Source organism: Rhinatrema bivittatum, chromosome 7 (genome assembly GCF_901001135.1).
Source record: "Rhinatrema bivittatum chromosome 7, aRhiBiv1.1, whole genome shotgun sequence".
Lineage (NCBI taxonomy): Eukaryota > Metazoa > Chordata > Amphibia > Gymnophiona > Rhinatrematidae > Rhinatrema > Rhinatrema bivittatum.
In genome coordinates, this window is record NC_042621.1 from 201055285 (window position 1) to 201074938 (window position 19654).

Consider the following 19654-nt stretch of genomic DNA (forward strand, 5'->3'; position numbering starts at 1 on the left):
GGGCCTAATATTCAAAGCATGGTCAGCACTCGATAGCCTTATTGGTTACATTCAGCGGCTGCTAGATAGAGCCATAGAGCAGGTGAACTTAGCCGGTTATAACTTATCCGGCTAAGTACCAAATTGTAAGCAGATATTCAGTGGCATAGCCGTGCCGCTGAATATCCCTTGTAACTTAGCCGATTAAGTTATATCCAGCTAAGTTACTTATCTGGGCAGCTCTGAATATCAGACCACTAGTGACTAACTCACAAAACAAATACCATCACAGCAGCATATTTAAGGCATCTGAAGTGATGCCGGGCAGTTTACCGAAAGCCAGCATAGCATCCTTGAGTTCCAGGTTGGGCCTGTAAAGCTTGACAGAAAGTGGGAGTAGTTCCAGAGGCAGGTGGTGATCCCGTGAGGGATCTCTTGCAGGTCTCTGTTATTTTGATTTCTTTTGATGATGAAATTGACATTGAGGATCTGAGTGGTCTGGAGAGCATGCATAAAGATAGCCTTTCACTCAAGTAGACAGATCCATCCTCTTTTATAGCCTTGAATACCACTGCCAAAGCTTTACATTTTGTTCTGTTCAGTATTGATCATCAGAGTAGAACCAGTATGATGTGGTCACATGGTTTGCATACGTCTATCAGTTGTGCAGCAGAATTTTATATTATCTGGAGTTGTGTAGGACTTTATCTGTTAGACCCTTCTATAGTTTGTTGCAGTAATCCAGCTGTGTGGTTACTGAGGCATGAACCACTGTAAGTTTGTCATCTTGATGAGTGGGTGTAGTCATCGCAAGTTTTGAATTTGAAGGTGGCAGCTCTTTACTGTTGCCTGGATCTAGGAGACCATGATGAGTTCTGAGTCCTGTAGGACTCCCAGATTATAGGCAACACATGTAAAAATCATCAGGCTAATAAGTTATCTGAACCTAAGATTCAGGTTTTTGTGATCTCTAGGCACTGGGTGTGCTATCTCCCTCTCCCATTCCCTCTCTCTCCCTGAAGAGAATAGGAGGAGAGGGTCTGATTAGAGGCAGAAGAGCAGCTTTTCTTTGATCTGTTTTGACCCACCTTAGGTGATAGTGTCTGACGATCTGAAGGCAGTGAAGCTATGTTACAAGGCAATAGCTAAAGCTAAAAGAATGTTGGATTGCATAGAGAGAGTAATAACCAATAAGAAATAGGAAATGATAATGCCCTTGTACAGGTCCTTGGTGACGCCTCACCTGGAGTATTGTGTTCAGTTCTGGAAACTATATCTCAAAAAAGATAGCGACAGGATGGAGGCAGTCTAGAAAATGGTGATCAAAATGATGTGGGGTCTGAATCGGAAGATTTATGAGGATAGGCTGAAGGTTCTGAATATGTATTTCCTGGAACAGAGGAGGTGCAGATCTGATACAGATCTTCATATACGTGAAAAATTTTAATGATGCACGATCCTTGAACCTTTTCCATTAGAAAGCAAACAGTATAACTAGGGGTCACAATATGAAACTTCAGAGGGGATACTCAGAGCCAACATCAGGAAATATTTCTTCATGGAGAGGATGATCGATCCCTGGAATGCCCTTTCAGCAAACAGAAGAAGACAAAAACCATAAATGAATCCAAAAAAGCACTGTGGATCCCTGGAAATTAAGAAGAGGGCGCATAGAGGTAACCAGCATGGAACAGCAGCTACTACCCCTAACAGAAGGTTTAGGGCAGGGGTCAGGAACCTTTTTGGCTGAGAGAGCCATAAACGCCACATATTTTAAAATGTAATTCCATGAGAGCCATACAATATGTTTAAAACTAAATACAAGTAAATGTGTGCATTTTATGTAAGATCACACTTTTAAAGTACAATAAGTCTCTGAAAATATTACACCAGGCCTTAAGACACCAATACATCTCCTATTAGGAAAACGGACCAAGTCAGGCTGCTATAGAGTCCTACACAGAAACTACACGCCAGCAGAAAACCTCACCTGAATCACGTGCTGTCCCTCACCTAACATAGAATAAAGAGACCAAAACGCATAACAAGAAGCATGCAGACAAAAACTGAATTGGAAACTGCAACAAGCCAGAGTCTCTGTATGCAGTGTAACAAAGGAAAAAAGAAACATCACACATCCTTATAAAACAAATCAAGAAATATAAAATCATCAGCAGTAAAACTGTACTAACAAAAAGAACATATTTCGAAACAGCTGATGAGTGGAATATCCAATAATTAAAAACTCATATAAAACATTTCCAGATACCAACAAAATATTTCAAAATAGCAGACACAAAGATCCAGTAATGAAAAATAATAAGGATACAAAAATTTTTTTGCTCTGCATACCTGGGAACGTTTGATATCCAGGTGTCCTGAGATTGTTCTGAATTAGCAGGAGGTGGGGTGGTTTGCTTGGAACTTTCTCCTCTCTCAGTCACATACCAGCGCTCTCTCTCACACTGGCTCTCAATGACACACCTATACACACATGCTCTCAGTCACTCACATATACAAATGTTTTTTCTCTCTCACTTATATAGGCTCTTAATTACACATTTACACACATGCTGTCTATCTTTTCACGCTTACACACACACAGGCTTTCAATCACATAAATACATGCTGTCTTTTTCTCTCACACACAGACTCTCATTCACATGCTTACAAACATGTCCTCTCTTTCTCTCATTTACACACAGGCTCTCAATCACATACTCACATGCTCCCTCATCTAAATCAGCTCTCAATCACACACAGACACACATGGTCTCTCTCTCTCATTTAAACACAGGCTCTCAATCACATACTCACATGCTCCCTCACCTAAATCAGCTCTCAATCACACAGACACACATGGTCTCTCTCTCTCATTTAAACACAGGCTCTCAATCACATACTCACATGCTCCATCACCTAAACCAGCTGTCAATCAGACACAGACACACATGATCTCTCTCTTACTTATACACACAGGCTCTTAATCATACATACACATGATCTCTCTCACACACAAAGGATCTCAATCATACACACATACTCTTTCAAACAAACAGGTTTTCAATTACAAACTTACACATACAGGTTCCCAATGGTAAACTTACATTCATGCTCTCTCTCTCACAGGCAGGATCTCAATCACAGACATACTCTCTTTCACATATACAGGCTCTCAGTCATTCACATACATGCAATCTCTCACTCACACACACAGGATCTCAAACACACATGCTTGCTCGCTCATTCACTCTCTCTCTCCCCCCCCCCCCCCCCCGGGAACTCGCGGCAGCAGCAGCCACCTCCCAACGCTAACCTCCTTCATTTTCAGCCCTCGCGGAGGCGAAGGCGGAGTCCCATCGGCCGCGGTTGAAGATTTTCATTTTCCTCCGAGCCGCGCTGCAGTCTTCTTCCCGCGCAGGCACCCGATGCTCTCCACTTCCTCTTCCGGGCCGCGGGAAGAAGAGAGCACCGGCGTGCTCTCTTCTTCCCGCGGCCCGGAAGAGGAAGTGGAGAGCATCGGGTGCCTGCGCGGGAAGACCCGCGCAGGCACCCGATGACTCCAGCGCTGGCACCCGGCTGACACCCGATGACTCCCGCGCAGGCACCCGGATGACTCCAGTCGGCGTGCTCTCTTCTCCTCCCCCCCGCGGCCCGGAAGAGGAAGTGGTGAGCATCGGGTGCCTGCGCGGAAGAAGAGACCACGCTAGTGTGGTCTCTTCTTCCCGCGCAGGCACCCGATGCTCTCCACTTCCTCTTCCGGGCCGCGGGTGGGGGGGAGGAGAAGAGAGCACGCCGGTGCCGCTGACTCCAGCTGTCCTGCCGCGTTCCGCCCGGGCTGACAGCATTTTAAGCCCGGGCGGCGGAGGACCGGGGAGCAGCTGGGTCAGCGGGGAACCGCGAAGTATGGCGACACGTGTCTGCGAGCCAGATGCAGCCCTCAAAAGAGCCATATCTGGCTCGCGAGCCATGGGTTCCCGACCCCTGGTTTAGGGAATACTACCCTTAACCAATTAGCTTATATGATTTTGATGCAACTGCAGAATCACTCTCCACTTCAATGGTGGGGGTAGGCGGGGAAGAGGAATTGGATTAAGACAACAGCCAACACTGGGTCCTGACTTTTATAGTCCAGGGGTAATGATAAGCTGACCTTAGGGAGAAACCTCAAGACTGCTTCTATGGCCAAGTCCCAGAGCAAAGTATGTTCAAGCAGCAACATTGTATGAATTATCAAGAAGGCTTCTTGCTCTGTAAAAATGTTGCTAGCAGTAATTTTGTTAAGGGTTGACAGTTGCTTGGTTTTGATTGTTAATATTTCTATCCTTAACATAAGGCTTGGGGGTAACCTGCATGGAACAACAGTTACCTCCCTTAACAGAATACATGAAGGTAACCTGCACGGAGTGGCAGTTACTACCATAAGCAAATTGCTGGGCGGACTGCCGTCATTACCATGTTTCTATGTAAAACTATCTGTGTGAGGCCAGTTGCAGCACCATTTAAAGATTTCTTGAAATATCTAGAGGACCCCTAGTGAATTATTATAATTAGGAGCTATAATCCTGGTTCTTTAGCAAAGACATTGTACAGTGTATGACACCTATTTTATAAGTTCATAATTTGAATTTTATGATACCCCATGAATATATGGTATAGTGATTACAAGGCCTCCAGGCCCTCTAACTGCTGCACCTTTAAGAGCTGACACAAATGTGATATGACCCTACTACTAGAGATAGGAGCCTAAGCCAAATGCGAGGGGGCAAAGGGCCCCGAGGTCCAGCCGTAGCGAAGCCCCTGTGGCCACGGCTGACTCCTACATTTCCTGATGTGGCACAGCTAGTCTAACTGCACACAGTCAAATCTGTTTGTGTGCTTGCATTCAAACGGAAGAACATGGTAAAGACTATAGGTGTGTTCTCCGTGTAACCCTTTTTTTTTTTGCATTCTCACTGATTCCAAGGGCACACAAAAGAATTTCTTTCTTTAGATGCTGTCTCTCTTGCCACATTAACCCCTCCTGATGCTGATTCCCCAGGGGTGAGTTCTTTCTGTGGGTGGAAGATACTGTTTGTGGCCCAGGTAGTTGAGTGTTTCCTTTGCAAATATGTATCTGTTAATCTGAAATGGTGCTGTGACGATGCTTCTCTGGGACAAAAGGAACAGGACAAAGAGCTGGGTGTTCAAATAAAATAGTTTACTGATTGTTTCAAAAATGTAATCAATGTCCAACTTGAATAAATACCTGAATGTACAGCTGGATTTATATCTTGCTCTGCGAACTTCCGCTGACTCTGGTTCCTCTGGTGATTCCTAGCACTCCTGCAGTGAGTGTGTAAGAGGGCCCAGTCTCTAGGGTAATCTTATTCTGCACAGGGACCCCCTTTAGAAATATGCAGTCCTACTTGAGCCCACCAATTGATTTGAAATAGTTCCTAGCCTGTACCTGTGTCCCAGGGGATTTCCGACTTCTTCACTCTTTTTCTTGTGACCATCCAGAGAAGAAGGTCTGTTGTGGCCAGAGATCAAGCATTACTGCCCAATCCTCAAATGAGAGGAGGGGGTGACAAAAATACCTCCTTTCATCAAAAAAAGAGAATGATTCTACTAAACTGTCCGAAACCTTATGGGGTGACACTGTCACTGCAGTCCTTCTTTAACCTAAAAGGATACTTGTGGGTCTTCAGTTTCCTGGCCTCCGAATCCGGGGAAAGGCTATCACCAGGAGAAATCCTCAAAAAGAGGAAAACATAGTAACAAAGTCTTTCACACTAAATGGAGGTGTTTCCAATCTGGCGTGGGGTACACAGAAAGAAATAGCCTCCTAAAAATACTTAGTGAAGTGGTAGGCCTCACTCTGGAACAAAACTACAAGAGCTCCTCACTCTTCTATATCTAAACTCAAATGCCATGCCTGTTTTAGCCTTAGCCCCTACTTATAACAGATAGGCCACCCAATCAAGCTTTCTAGGGGAGGAGCTGAATTGTGGTATTCCTGTAAGATGATTTGTGGGCTACTAGGGACATCTAGTGGCTACCCCATACGGATGCCACATGTGTGATCTGAATCATACCTAAAAGCAGAACATGAGACTTTCTTATTTTTGTGTGGTCCCTGACAGGACTAGGGTATTGATATATCTTTCCTGTACTTAAGAGTTTGTCATATGAAGAGAGAAAATTTCTTGAATGTGAAAAGTGTAAGCGCAGGCAGTTATCCATGGTTTGAAATCTAATTTTTCATGGATTGTGTCTGGGATGAGTGAAAGTGAGCCCTTGGTGCTGTAGCATAGTTGATGTTGCCTCATAGGCGAACCTAAGAGGCCTACACTGACAGCTAGTGATTGCACTTTGAATTGAGACAGGCTGGAACATCACCTATACCAGCTACCTTCCCCACAGATTGATCCTTTGGGTTCTGCTGCCTGGCAGGGCTTAGGTGGGTCCCTAGGATGGTCAACAGAGCAGGAGTCTGAGGGCACGCCAGAGTCAGGACAGGCAGCAGACTGATGAAGCCAGAGACAGGCCAAGATTGGAGCAGGCAACAGACAAGCATGGTCAGGTCCACAGCAAGCATAGTCAGGTCCAGGTGGCAGGTAAGCAGCTTTTAAACTAGATGATGGTTGAAAGCTGACAGTCGCTTAAAAGCACATGGTTCAGAATGATGTATCTTTGAAGGATACTAAGACAACAGGGAAATTAGAGCATCCTAGTAGAGAGGTTACAATAAATGCAAAATAGACTAGGTACCTTTAACTACACAGCAGAAAGATTCCAAATTAACCCAGTCAATTGTTAAGCAGGTTGTTAATACAAATAAAATAAGATACTTTGAAATGTCTGCCTATAAATGCTAGAAGTCAAAAGTAAGATGGAAGACTTAGAGTGTATAGCAGTGAATGAAATGGTAGATATATAATTGGCATTTCAGAGACCTGATGGAAGGAAGATAACCAATGGGACACTGTGATGCCAAAGGTATAAATTATATTGAAATGATAGGATGGATCAAATTGGTGGACTGATGGTAATATATGTTAAAGAGGGCATTGAGTCAAACAGGATAAAAGTTCTGTAGGAAACAAAATGCAATGCTGAATCTTTATTGATAGAAATTCCAGCTGAAAACAGGAATAAAATAGTAGTGGGATTGTATTATCATACACCTGTCCAGAATGAACAGACAGACAATGAAATGCTGAATTAGGAAAGCTAACAAAATCAGCAGCACAGTAATAATGAGTAATTTCAATTACCTCAGTATTACCTGGGTGAATGTTACATCAGGACATGCTAGAGAGGTCAAGTTCCTAGATGAAATAAATGACTACTTCATGGAGAAACTATTTTAGACTACTTCATAGGGAAACTATTTTAGATCTAGTCCTTAGTGGAACAAAGGATTTGATGTGAGAGGTATCAGCGGTAGAGCAACTTGGCAATAGCAATCACAACATGATCAAATTTGACTTAATAATTGGAGGGAGAGCAATAAAGAAATCTACTGCAACAGCATATAATTTTCAAAAAGGTGACTATGATAAAATGAGGAAAATGGTTAGGAAAAAAGTGAAATGACTGACTGCAAAGGTTAAGAGTTTAGCTCAGGCATGGATGATGCTTGTTTATTTATTTATGTATATATTTTAAGTAATATTTATATTCCACCTGTAATGACAAATCATGCTACCATCTTAGAAGCCCAAACCGGATGTATTCCACGTATTAAAAAAAGTGAATGGAAGGTTAAGCATCTATTGGCATGGTTAAAAAGTGAGGTGAGGGAGACTATAATAGCTAAAAGAACATTTTTCAAGAAATGAAAAAGGGATCCGAGTGAAGGAAACAGCATAAGTACTGGTAAGTTAGATGCAAAGCATTAATAAATGTCGCTAAATGTAGCGACAGTTATTGTTCCTTGTGAACCGGGGTGATATGTATATTATACAGGAACCTCCGGTATATAAATCATTTAAATAAATAAAATAAATAAATAATAAGGTAGGCAAAGAGAGAATTTGAAAAAAAGCTTGCCGTGGAAGGAAAAACTCATAATAAAAACGTTTTCAGGTACATTTGAGGTAAAAAGCCTGCAAGGGATTCAGTTGAATCATTAGATGATCAAGGGGTAAAGGGGGCACTTAGAAATGAGACAGCCTTAACAGATAGACTAAATTAATTCTTTGCTTTGGTCTTCACTGAAGAAGAAGCAAGAGAGATACCCATACCAGAAATGATATTGAAAGATGATAATACAGAGGAAATGAAACAAATCTCAGTGAACCTTGAAGATGTACTAGGAAAATTGACAAACTAAAAAATAGCAAATCACCTGGACCAGATGGTATACATCCAAGAGTGCTGAAAGAACTGAGAAATGAGATTGCAAACCTGCTACTGGAAATTTGTAAACTATCATTAACATTGTCTAGGGTACCTGAAGACTGGAGGGTTGCCAATGTAACAGCAATTTGGAAAAAAAGAGATCAAGGGGTGATTCAGGAAACTACAAACTAGAGAGTCTGACAATTGTGCCATTAGAAATTATAAAGATCAAAATTGCTGAACACATAGATAGGCATAGTTTAATGGGAAAATCCAACATGGATTTAGCCAAGGGAAATTTTGCATCACAAATTTGCTACATTAATTTGAGGGCATAAATAAACATGTGGTTAAAGATGAGCCAGTGTTGCGTCCGTCGGCTTCGATGGCTTCGCCCCGCTTGTTGCACCCTTATCTCGGCTCCTTCTGCTTACCTGGGCAAAATGGCTACCACAACATCATCAAGCTGACCTCTCTGGCGTCCCCGGAACGGCTATGGTGCAGCCGTATGCCATTGCTCCTCCCAGGTACCTGCCAAGGTGCGTGCGTGCGTGCGCGCACAACCCATGTCTAAGTACGCCCAGTGGCACGAACCTCGAGGGCGTTCCCTCATCAGACATCATGCCAATCTGGGTATATCTACTTCTCAAGATTGCTAGCTCATTGAGTTGGCAAAGGCTCAAATAGACTCGACCTGTTCCTATCTGCGCTACTCTGCCGCTTCTCTGCTGCCTGCAGGAAGCTTTCCTTCTGCCCTTCGGGGTTTTTCTACTAACTTGGGTACCTGCTCCTCGGGCGCCCTCTGTTCTATTTCAGGTGCCATTCAGGGAACAGGTACTCTCTCCTCGAGGGCCTGCTCTCCCTGCCTCAGTGCCTGTACCTACGACAACTATCTGGTGGAATCGCATCCATAACAGCTAACACCGAGTGAGTACTCTAATCTCTCATCTGTCTCATCCACAGTAACTCCTTGCTGCGGAACCTCCTGATGTCATCTAGGAGAGAAGGGCTCCCTCTGCCGAGGTCCCTGAGACTACAACTCACTACTGCCACCTGGTGGCTACTTCAAGCTGTATAATAAAAGAGTTCAATTCCGGTGTTTTGTGTATAAGAGTCTAGCCCAGTGCTGTGGCTCCTCACGGGGCTCCTCCCCATGGGCATGGTCATCTCCACAGCACCTAAGGATCCACTAAAACACACGTAATAACAACAGCCAGTTGATAAAGAGTATCTAGATTTCTAGAAAGCATTTGATAAAGTCCCACATGAGAGACTTCTTAGGAAATGAAAGTCATGAGATGGGGGCAGTGTGCTATTTTTGATTACCAATTGGATAAACGATAGAAAACAGAGAGTAAGACTAAATGGTAAATTTTCCCGATGGAGAAAGGTGAATAGTGGAATGCGCCAGGGATCTGTTCTAGGACCATTGCTTTTTCATATATTTATAAACTACCTGGAAATGGGAACAACAAATTTGCCGATCTCAAAAAATTATTCAAAGTTGTTAAATCACAAGAGGATTTTGAGAAATTGCAAGAGGACCTTGCAAAACTGGGAGATTGGGCACAAAAATGTGAAATGAAATTTAATGTGGACAAGTGCGAAGTGATACACTTAGGAAAGAGTAACCCAAATTATGGCTACACAATGCAAGGTTCCAGATTAGGAGTCACCACTCAGAAAGAGGATCTTAGTGTCCTAGTTGAACACAAATTGAAATCTTCTCCTCAGTGTTCAGCAGATGCAGCAGCCATGAAAGCAAATGGATTACTAGGGATTATTAGGAAAGGGATGGAGAATAAAACAGAGAATATCATAATGCCTTGGTAACACTCAATGGTGTGACCTCATCTTGAGTATTTTGTGCAGTTCTGGTTACCACATCTTAACAATGATATAGCAGAATTAGAAAGCTACAGAGAAGGGCGACCAAAATGATAAAGGGGATGGAACGATTCCCCTATGAAGAAAGGCTAAAGAGGTTAGGACTCTTCAGCTTGGAGAAAAGATGGCTGAGGGGAGATATGATAGAGATTTATAAAATGAGGGGAATGGAATGAGTAAGCAGTTGTATACTCTTTTAAATTAGAACAACTAGAGGACACCCAATGAAGCTGCTAGGTAATACATTTAAAACTAATAAATAAAATATATTTTTACTGAATGCATAGTTAAGCTCTGGAATTTATTGCCAGAGGATATGGTGAAAGCTATTAGTGTAGCTATTTTTAAGAAAGGTTTGGACAAGTTCCTGGAGGAAAAGTCCATTAACCTTCTGGGTCAAGGGAGCCAAGTCCCAACTCCAGTCTGGCAGCCCTGGTGCTGCCTTGGAGGAGGAAGTTCTCATGATCGGAGAGCATCAACCTGTTGCAGCAGGAAATGATCCTGTAGTAAGGACCTGCTCTCCAGGTGGTGCATTGTCCTCTCACATAAAGGTTGTGTCTCCCAGGGCTACTGCCAAGGAGGGAAGGGTTAGGTCGGCTGTCATAATTGGTGATTCAATTATTAGGAATGTAGACAGCTGGGTGGCCAGTGGGCATGAGGATCGCCTGGTAACATGCCTACCTGGTGCAAATGTGGCGGACCTCATGAGTCAGCTAGATAGGATTTAGACAATGCTGGGGAAGAGCTGGTTGTCATAGTACATGTGGGCACCAAGACATAGGAAAATGTGGAAGGGAAGTTCTGGAACCCTTATTTAAGATCTTAGGTAGAAAGCTTAAATCCAGAACCTCCAGGGTAGAATGCTCTGAAATGCTCCCTGTTCCTCGTGCAGGTCCCCAGAGGCAGGCAGAGCTCTGGAGTCTCAATGCATGGTTGAGGCGATGGTGCAAGGAAAAGGGATTCCATTTTGTAAGGAACTGGGGAACCTTTTGGGGAAGGGGGGAGTCTTTTCCTAAGGAATGGGCTCCACCTTAGCCAGGGTGGAACCAGGCTGCTGACACTAAGCTTTAAAAAGGAGATAGAGCAGCTTTTAAACTAAAACAAAGGTGAAAGGCAACAGTTGCTCAGCAGTACATGGTTCGGAGAAAGGTATCTTCAAAGGATACTAATGAAGCATTAGAGTTAGGCATTCCAATAATAAGAAAAGTATTCCAAGTGCCTATAATTAAAAACTCACCTGAGCTAAAAGATTCCAATTTATCCCTATCAATTGAAAAGCAAAATGTAAATTCAAACAAAAACACACTTTGAAATATTTGTATGCTAATGCCCAAAGTCTAAGAAGTAAGATAGGAGAATTAGAGTGTGTAGCTATGAATGATAACATACACTTAATTGGCATCTCAGAGACATGGTGGAAAGAAGATAACCAATGGGATAGTGCTATACCGGGGTACCTATTTTATTGCAATGTCAGAGAGGAGCATCTTGGTGGCGGGGTTGCGCTTTCTGTCTGGGATGGCATAGAGACCAACAGGATATAGATCCTGCATGAGACTAAATGCAGAGTCGAATCTTTATGGGTAGAAATCCCTTGTGTGTTGGGGAAGAAAATAGTGATAGGAGTATACTACTGTCCACCTGGCCAAAACTGTGAGATGGACAGTGAAATGCTAAGAGAAATTAGGGAAGCAAACCAAACTGGTAGTGCAGTAGCAATGGGACTGGGTAAGTGAAACATCAGGGCATAACATTTCTGAATGGAATAAAAGACAGTTTTATGGAGCGATGGGTTTAGGAACCAAAGTGAGAGGGAGCAATTTTAGATCTAATTCTAAGTGGAATGCAGAATTTGGTGAGAAAGATAATGGTGGTGGGGCTGCTTGGCAATAGTGATCATAATATGATCAAATTTGAATTAATGACTGAAAGGAGGACAGTAAGTAAATCTATGGCTCTAGTGCTATACGCTCAAAAGGGAAATTTGAGAAAATGAGAAAAATTGTTAGAAAAAAACTAAAAGGTGCAGCTATAAAGGTAAAAAGTGTGCAACAGGCATGGACATTGTTAGAAAAATACCATCCTAGAAGCAAGACCAGATGTATTCCATGCATTACGAAAAGATGGACAGAAGGCAAAATGATTACCGGCATGGTTAAAAGGTGAGGTGAAAGAGGCTACTTCAACCAAAAGATCTTCATTCAAAAATTGGAAAAAGGACCCATCAGAAGAAAATAGGATAAAGCATAAGCACTGGCAAGTTAAATGCAAGACAGTGATAAGACAGGCTAAGTGAGAATTTGAAAAGAAGTTGGCCATAGAGGCAAAAACTCACAATAAAAACTTTTTAAAATATATCCAAAGCAGAAAGCCTGCAAGGGAGTCAGTCAGACCGTTGGATGATCAAGGGGTTAAAGAGGCACTTAGAGAAGATAAGGCCATCGTGGAAAGATTAAATGATTTCTTTGCTTCGGTGTTTACTAAAGAGAATGTTGGAAAGATACGCATTCTAGAGAAGGTTTTCATGGGTGATGATTCAGATCAACTGAACCAAATCATGGTAACCTGGAAGATGTGGTAGGCCTGATTGACAAACTGAAGAGTAGTAAATCACCTGAACTGGATGGTATACACCCCAGGGTTCTGAAAGAACTAAAAAATGAAATTTCAGACCTATTTCAATTAATTTGTAACCTATCATTAAAATCATCCGATGTACCTGAAGATTAGAAGATGGCCAATGTAACCTCTATATTTAAACAGGGATCCAGGGGTGATCCGGGAAACTATAGACCGACGAGCCTGACTTCAGTGCCAGGAAAAATCGTGGAAACTGTTATAAAGATTAAAATCACAAAACATTTAGATAGACATAATTTGATGGGACACAGCCAACATGGATTTACCCAAATCTCCTACATTTTTTGAAGGAGGGAACCAGTAGATGTGGTAAATTTGGATTTTCAGAAGGCGTTCGACAAAGTCCCACATTAGAGGCTTCTAGGAAAACTAAAAAGTCATGGGATAGAAGACAATGTCCTTTTGTGGATTGCAAGTTGGTTAAAAGACAGGAAACAGAGAGTAGGATTAAATGGTTAGTTTTCACACTGGAAAAAGATAAACAGTGGAGTGCCTCAGCGATCTGTACTTGGACCAGTTCTTTTTAATATATTTATAAATGATGTGGAGTGAGGTGATCAAATTTGCAGATGACACTAAATTATGCAGAATAGTTAAATCTCAAGCAGATTGTGATGAATTGCAGGAGGACCTTGTTAGACTGGAAGATTGGGCTTCCAAATGCAGATGAAGTTTAACGTGGACAAGTGCAAAGTGATGTATATAGGAAAAACAACCCTTGCTGTAGTTGCACAATGTTAGGTTCTATCTTAGGAAATACCACCCACGAAAGAGATTTAGGCATCATGGTGGATAATACATTGAAATCATTGGCTCAGTGTGCTGTGGTGATCAGAAAGCAAACAGAATCTTAGGAGTTATTAGGAAGGGAATGGCAAATAAAACAGAGGATGTCATAATGCCTCTGTATCGCTCCATGGTGAGACCACACCTTGAATACTGCGTGCAATTCTGGTTACCGCATCTCAAAAAGGATATAACAGCACTGGAGAAAGTGCAGAGAAGCGCGACCAAAATGATAAGGGGCATGGAACGGCTGCCCTATGAGGAAAGACTAAAGAAGTTAGGGCTGTTCAGTTTAGAGAAGAGATGACTGAGGGGGGATATGATAGAAATCTGCAAAATCATGAAAGGACCTGATCAAGTTAATGTAAATCGGTTATTTATTCTCTCAGATAATAGAAGTACCAGGGGGCATTCCATGAATTTATGCAGTAGCTCATTTAAAACAAATCGAAGAAAATTCATTTTCACTTAGGCATAGTTAAGCTCTGGAATTCATTGCCAGAGGATGTAGTTACAGCAGTTAGTGTAACTGGGTTTTAAAAAGGTTTGGATAAGTTCTAGAGGAAAAATCCATAAACTGCTATTATGGTAATTAATAAGCAATAGTAGCTTGAGATTTATCTAATATTTAGGTTCTTGCCAGATACTTGTGACTTGGATTGGCCACTGTTGGAAACAGGATACTGGGCTTGATGGACCCTTGGTCTGATCCAGTATGGCATATCTTATGTTCATTATTAAGGTGGAGTTGCAGAAATCCATTGCTTATCCCTGGGATAGGAGCATAGAATCTGTCTTCCCTTTGGAATCCTGCCAGGTACTTGTGACCTGGATTGGCTACTGTTGGGAACAGTCAACTGGGCTTGATGGACCTTTGATCTGATGGTCTGACCCAGTATGGCAAGTCTTAATGTTCTTAAGGTCAGGTCCAAGGCAACAGGTCATTAGTGGAAGATCAGGCCAGAGAAGGACAAAGACAAGCAGGGGACATTGGATAAGACTGGGACAAGACAACAAGCTGGACAAGACAGGTTGGATATTGCAAGGCTGAGTGAGGCAGGTTAGACATGGCAAGATGGGCAAAGCAAAGCTGGATGGGACAGGTTATGCAAGGCAGGCTGGGAAAGGCAAGGCTGGAACAGAAACACAGGAACAAGCTTGAACAGAAGACAATTAGTAACACAGGAGCAATACACACTGCTCATAGCAGGAATCCCATTGCTCAGGCATCTATTGTTTCTCAGAGCGAACCTTTTATACTGTAGGGCCTGTGATGTCATCAAAGGGCACCGTGGCTGAGCTCCTGCCTCGGGCCCTTTAATTGGCTGACTGTCAAGCACATGCACACCTATAGGGGGCCAGAGGAGAGGTACTTGTTGATGTCCCGAATCGTGCTCGACAGGGCCTAGAAGCTGACTGTGTTCTGGCTGCGAAGACCTGCCGGCGGCCCCAGGGTAAGTGGGGCAGCTTGTGGGTCCATCCCGTGAGCCACCAAATGTAACAGTACCCCCATCCAAAGCCCCCTCCCCCATCTTCTGGGCTTCAGTTTCCTAGGGAAGTCTATTAGTAGTTGTGGGGATTGCAGATTGGAGGCTGTCTCCCAAGAATTCTCATCAGGACCATAGTTTTTTGAGGAGAGTAAATATTGAATTTGATTCCTGACCTTCCGGGAATCCAAGATTTCCTGGACTTCATATTGGGTATCTTCTTCTGCGGAGTCTTCAGTGGACTGGAGGGTTGGTCTGCCTGGCCATAAGAGGATTGTGGGATTCAGAAGGATATGTTGAAGACTTCATGGATCTATAGAGACAAGGGTAACTATAGCTTGTAGGCCTCTGGTTCCAGCTGCCACACAATAGGGAATGGACCTACAAATTTGGGTGCAAATTTCAACAAGGACATTTTTAAGAGTAGGTTCTTCATGCTGAGCCATACCAAGTCCCCTGCCTGGAGTTGGGGTGCTGGGTGTCATTTCTTGCCTGCCTGCTTCTTGAAACTCTTCACCGCTTGTTCCTGGAGGCGGTGTATCTTCTGCCAGAGATCCTGTGGAGTTCATGTCCCATTACGTTCACTGCAGGACAGTTGATGGAAACTGGAACAAGCTTAGGTATATGAGAATGATGTCCAAACACTACATAGAAGGGCAATGACCTGGTGGAGCAGAACTTAGCCCATGGGAGTAGGGATGCCCAGTCATCCTGCCGCTGGTACACATAGGCTCATAGGAAGGCCTTGAGATTCTGATTTATCCACTCCGTTTGTCTGTTGCTCTGGAGGTGGTAAGCCGAAGTGAAATCTAAGGTAATTCCAAACTCCGTGCACAAGCTTTTCCAAAAGCAGGCCGTGAACTGTAATCCCCGGTCCAAGAAGATGTGAAGACATGTCTGCGTTGGAAAGTTAGAGGTGCTGGAGTTTGTAAGGATCTCTCAGTGCTGTGTCTGGAGGCACATGAGGCTGCCTAGGCTCTGAGAGGTGCCGTTGGCAGCAGGAGAGTAGCACCATCATGCTTCAAAGCGGTAAAGGGAACAGTTTTATGAGGAGGAGGGAGAAAGTGCAGGGTTGGAACAAAGGGGGTAAGTTAGGAGGTAGAGATGAAAAACGTAACTCGGCATTAGAGATGTGGAAGAGGGTAAATGGGGGAAGGGTATTGAATGCAAAAGAATAAAAGAAAGGGAGGGAAAGAATTTATTTCAGGTTACTTGAGGTTATGAAGAAGGAGCAGAGGATATTCTGGTTATATGAAGGACAGAATGCTTAGCTGGGGTAAAGAGCATTTTACTACTGGGAGTCATCGTACAGTACTCATGACGATTGGTTTGCCAAATTCTTGAAAGCTTGCTTTTTTTTTTTTTTTGCTGCAAAAAAATGTGTGGAAGGGAAATGACATTTAACTATAAAGATAAGTTAAGCAATTGGCAGTGAGAGGCGAAGCTGGGGGCAGAGCTTGATTGATTGGCTTGCCCCCCCCCCACCCCCACCACCAACCCAGAACTCATTCTGCTGCTCCAGGGCTGCCTGATGGGTACCATGGGGGCATTAGCAGACAAGTGGGAGCAGAGCACTCAGAAACAAGTTCCAGATTCTCTTTTCAAAGGTGTATAGCACTATATTTTAGTGCTACATATTGTCAGGGTCTATCTCAGCTTCACCAACATTTTGATTCACTGAGGTTGAACTATAAATAACTAAAATCCACATCAGCTGTACAGATTGTAAACATTCAGACATCAGGACACTGATGTTAAGTAAATCTTATCTGGAGAAAAAAAATTCTGAAACTATTGTTTTGACACAGTTAAACCCTTAGGCTTAGCCCTGAGCAATGGGTTATCCTGCTTTCTATCTCCAGGTTAGCAGGGGCTGGTGCATCAGAGCTTTTTTAAAATAGTTCCCAAACACTGCCGTGGCAAATTTCTAATATTCAGGATATATTTGAGCAAAATCTATTCTTTGGCAAATGAAAAAAAGTATTTTGTTGAATGTATTTTTCTTGTTGAAACTAAAAGATAGTCTTTGTACTGTGAAAATGGTAAGGGAACATTTCATTTATTTTGCAGAATGGCTTCACACCATTGTACATGGCAGCACAAGAAAATCACCTTGAAGTTGTCAAATATTTGCTTGATAATGGTGCAAGTCAAAGCCTGGCTACAGAGGTAAGCCTTAAAGTTTTATTTCAAACATATAATATTAAGGCATTGTAGATGTTTGCAATTTGGAATCTGGGTAGGCACAGTTATAAAGAAATGTGATGGCGCTTTTTTGGTGAGAGTTGCAACTCCTGATTTTGCAAGGTACCATTTTGTTCCAGTTATGGCCATAGATAACACTGCTTTTTCTGGCATCCACAAATCAAGTTAAGAGTAGCCCGTCTGTGTTGCTTGCTGTACCACTAGATGCTCGCCTACTGATTTTATTCTGTAGTCTGATTCCCAACTCAAACGGCAGTTATCGTGCATAAACCATTTGGACTATGCTTTTTAGAAGAGAAAAAAATATATATTTGAAAAATATTAATTTTACGTTGCTTTTCTGGCCAGTCTTCTAGTCCAATCAAATTTGCTTCAGCTCAGCTGGCCACCATGATCACAAAGGCTTGAAGCTGAGATGCCTTGGACTATTTCACAAGAATTGGTTATTTTTCCCCATCACTTCCTGAGCATTAAGAATAACAGTTCTTCAGATGAGAGATACAGATACTAGGGATGTGCAGAGGGACGCCATATGTTGCATTCGTGATTCGGATTCGTCAGGGAGCAAATGCGTTGCATTCAGCCGTATGGCGCCCCGATGCGTTCATACGGCGATTTATATTCGTGTCCCAGCTAAAATTAAAATTAACTACAACCTGCCACTCTCCTGACTCCCCCAAGACTTACCAAAACTCCCTGGTGGTCCAGCGGGGAGTCCAAAAGCCATCCCCTGCACTCTCACACCCTCTGTGCCGGTTTCATCATGGCGCCGATAGCCTGTGTCACAGGGGCTACCGGTGCCTTTGGTCAGCCCCTGTCACATGGTCACCTGCACCATCTTGTGCTCCTACCATGTGACAGGGGCTGACCAATGGCACCGGTAGCCCCTGTGACATAGTATGGGCAAAGGCTATCGGCGCCATTTTGAGTCCTGGCATCGGTCGGCCGGAGTGCAGGAGGTCGCTCCAGGACCCCCGCTGGACTTTTGGCAAGTCTTGTGGGGGTCAGGAGGCCCTCCCAAGCTGGCCAAACATCCCTGGGGGTCCAACGGGGGTCCCGGAGTGACCTCCTGCACTCCGGCCATCCGATGCCAGGACTCAAAATGGCGCCGATAGCCTTTGCCCAGACTATGTCACAGGGGCTACCGGTGCCATTGGTCAGCCCCTGTCATATGGTAGGAGCACAAGATGGCGCCGATGGCCATGTGACAGGGGCTGACCAATGGCACCAGTAGCCCCTGTGACAAAGGCTATCGGCGCCATGATGAACCCGGCACCGAGGGTGTGAGTGAAGGGGATGGCTGCCGGACCCCCCGCTGGAACACCAGGGAGTTTTGGTAAGTCTTGTGGGGGGTTGTTTAAATTTTTATTTAGGTGGCCATATAATTCGGTGAATATTCGTGTATTCGTGGGGAATCGCTATACGTTTCGCTTCCCCACGAATACTACAAATAGTGCAGTATACGTTGCGGATCGCCAATACGGCAAAAATGAATGCACACCCCTAACAGATACCTCTTAACCTTCTACCCAAAGGAGAGTGATTACTTAAGTGCAGTCTTAGGTCATCTAGGCCATTTGGTGGCGATGTCTGGGCCTTCCATTCAAGGGTTGTGAACACTGTCCGACACGCAAATGCAGAATCTGGGCTACATCCTTTAAAATGTTGTTTTGTTTTTGTTTGTTTGTTTGATTTTTTTTAAGTTTCACAAACATTTGTGCTACTCTGATCTGGTTCTCATGCTTGAGAACTTCAGAAGCCTGGGAAATGGAGTTAAAAGTAGAAGGGGAATTCAATTGAGCACTTCTTCTGGTTAAGCAAGGGGCTGTACACTGGAATAAGACCCAATGGGCAGATGCCTGAAATTTGTATCCAGTTTCAAATGTCCTAACATTTGAGGTGTTCCAACTTGTCTTCCTTCCAATTGCTGGATAGTATGTTTTAAGGCATGATCAGAATTTTACAGGATGGAAATAATGCTGCTTCGATTACATTGTAGGTTTTGTCTTTTTTATTAGATTAACAATATATGTGTGACTAGCTTTCAAGAACTGAGCCCTGAAAAGCTCTTAAAAGCTTATCACAAAGGTATGAAGTCATGCCACCAAAAATGTATCCTCAACACTTTGTTTGTTGACCTTTAATTCTACATATACCAGTGGACTAACACAGTAGCCACTTAATCTCATTCAAAAAGTGTGTACTGAAAAGTGTGTACTGCTGTCTTTAGATTTGGGTATTTTTTGCTTCAAATTATCACCGGCAGACTATTCATTAATAAAGCTCCTTAGGTGCAAGTTCTTCAAATACCTTATGAGTGCCAACTAAATTCTTTTAGCATA

The 19654-nt window shown here is 43.2% G+C and overlaps 1 protein-coding gene across 2 annotated transcripts in view; it reads left to right on the plus strand.

Annotated features, from left to right (window-relative positions):
• The window catches only part of ANK3 (ankyrin 3), a 1160209-nt gene that overhangs the window by 688633 nt on the left and 451922 nt on the right, over positions 1 to 19654 (plus strand). For both annotated transcript variants that reach the window (XM_029609754.1, XM_029609755.1), the window contains one exon: positions 17178 to 17276. In XM_029609754.1, the coding sequence (XP_029465614.1) occupies positions 17178 to 17276 (99 nt within the window). The remainder of the gene's footprint in view (positions 1 to 17177; positions 17277 to 19654) is intronic.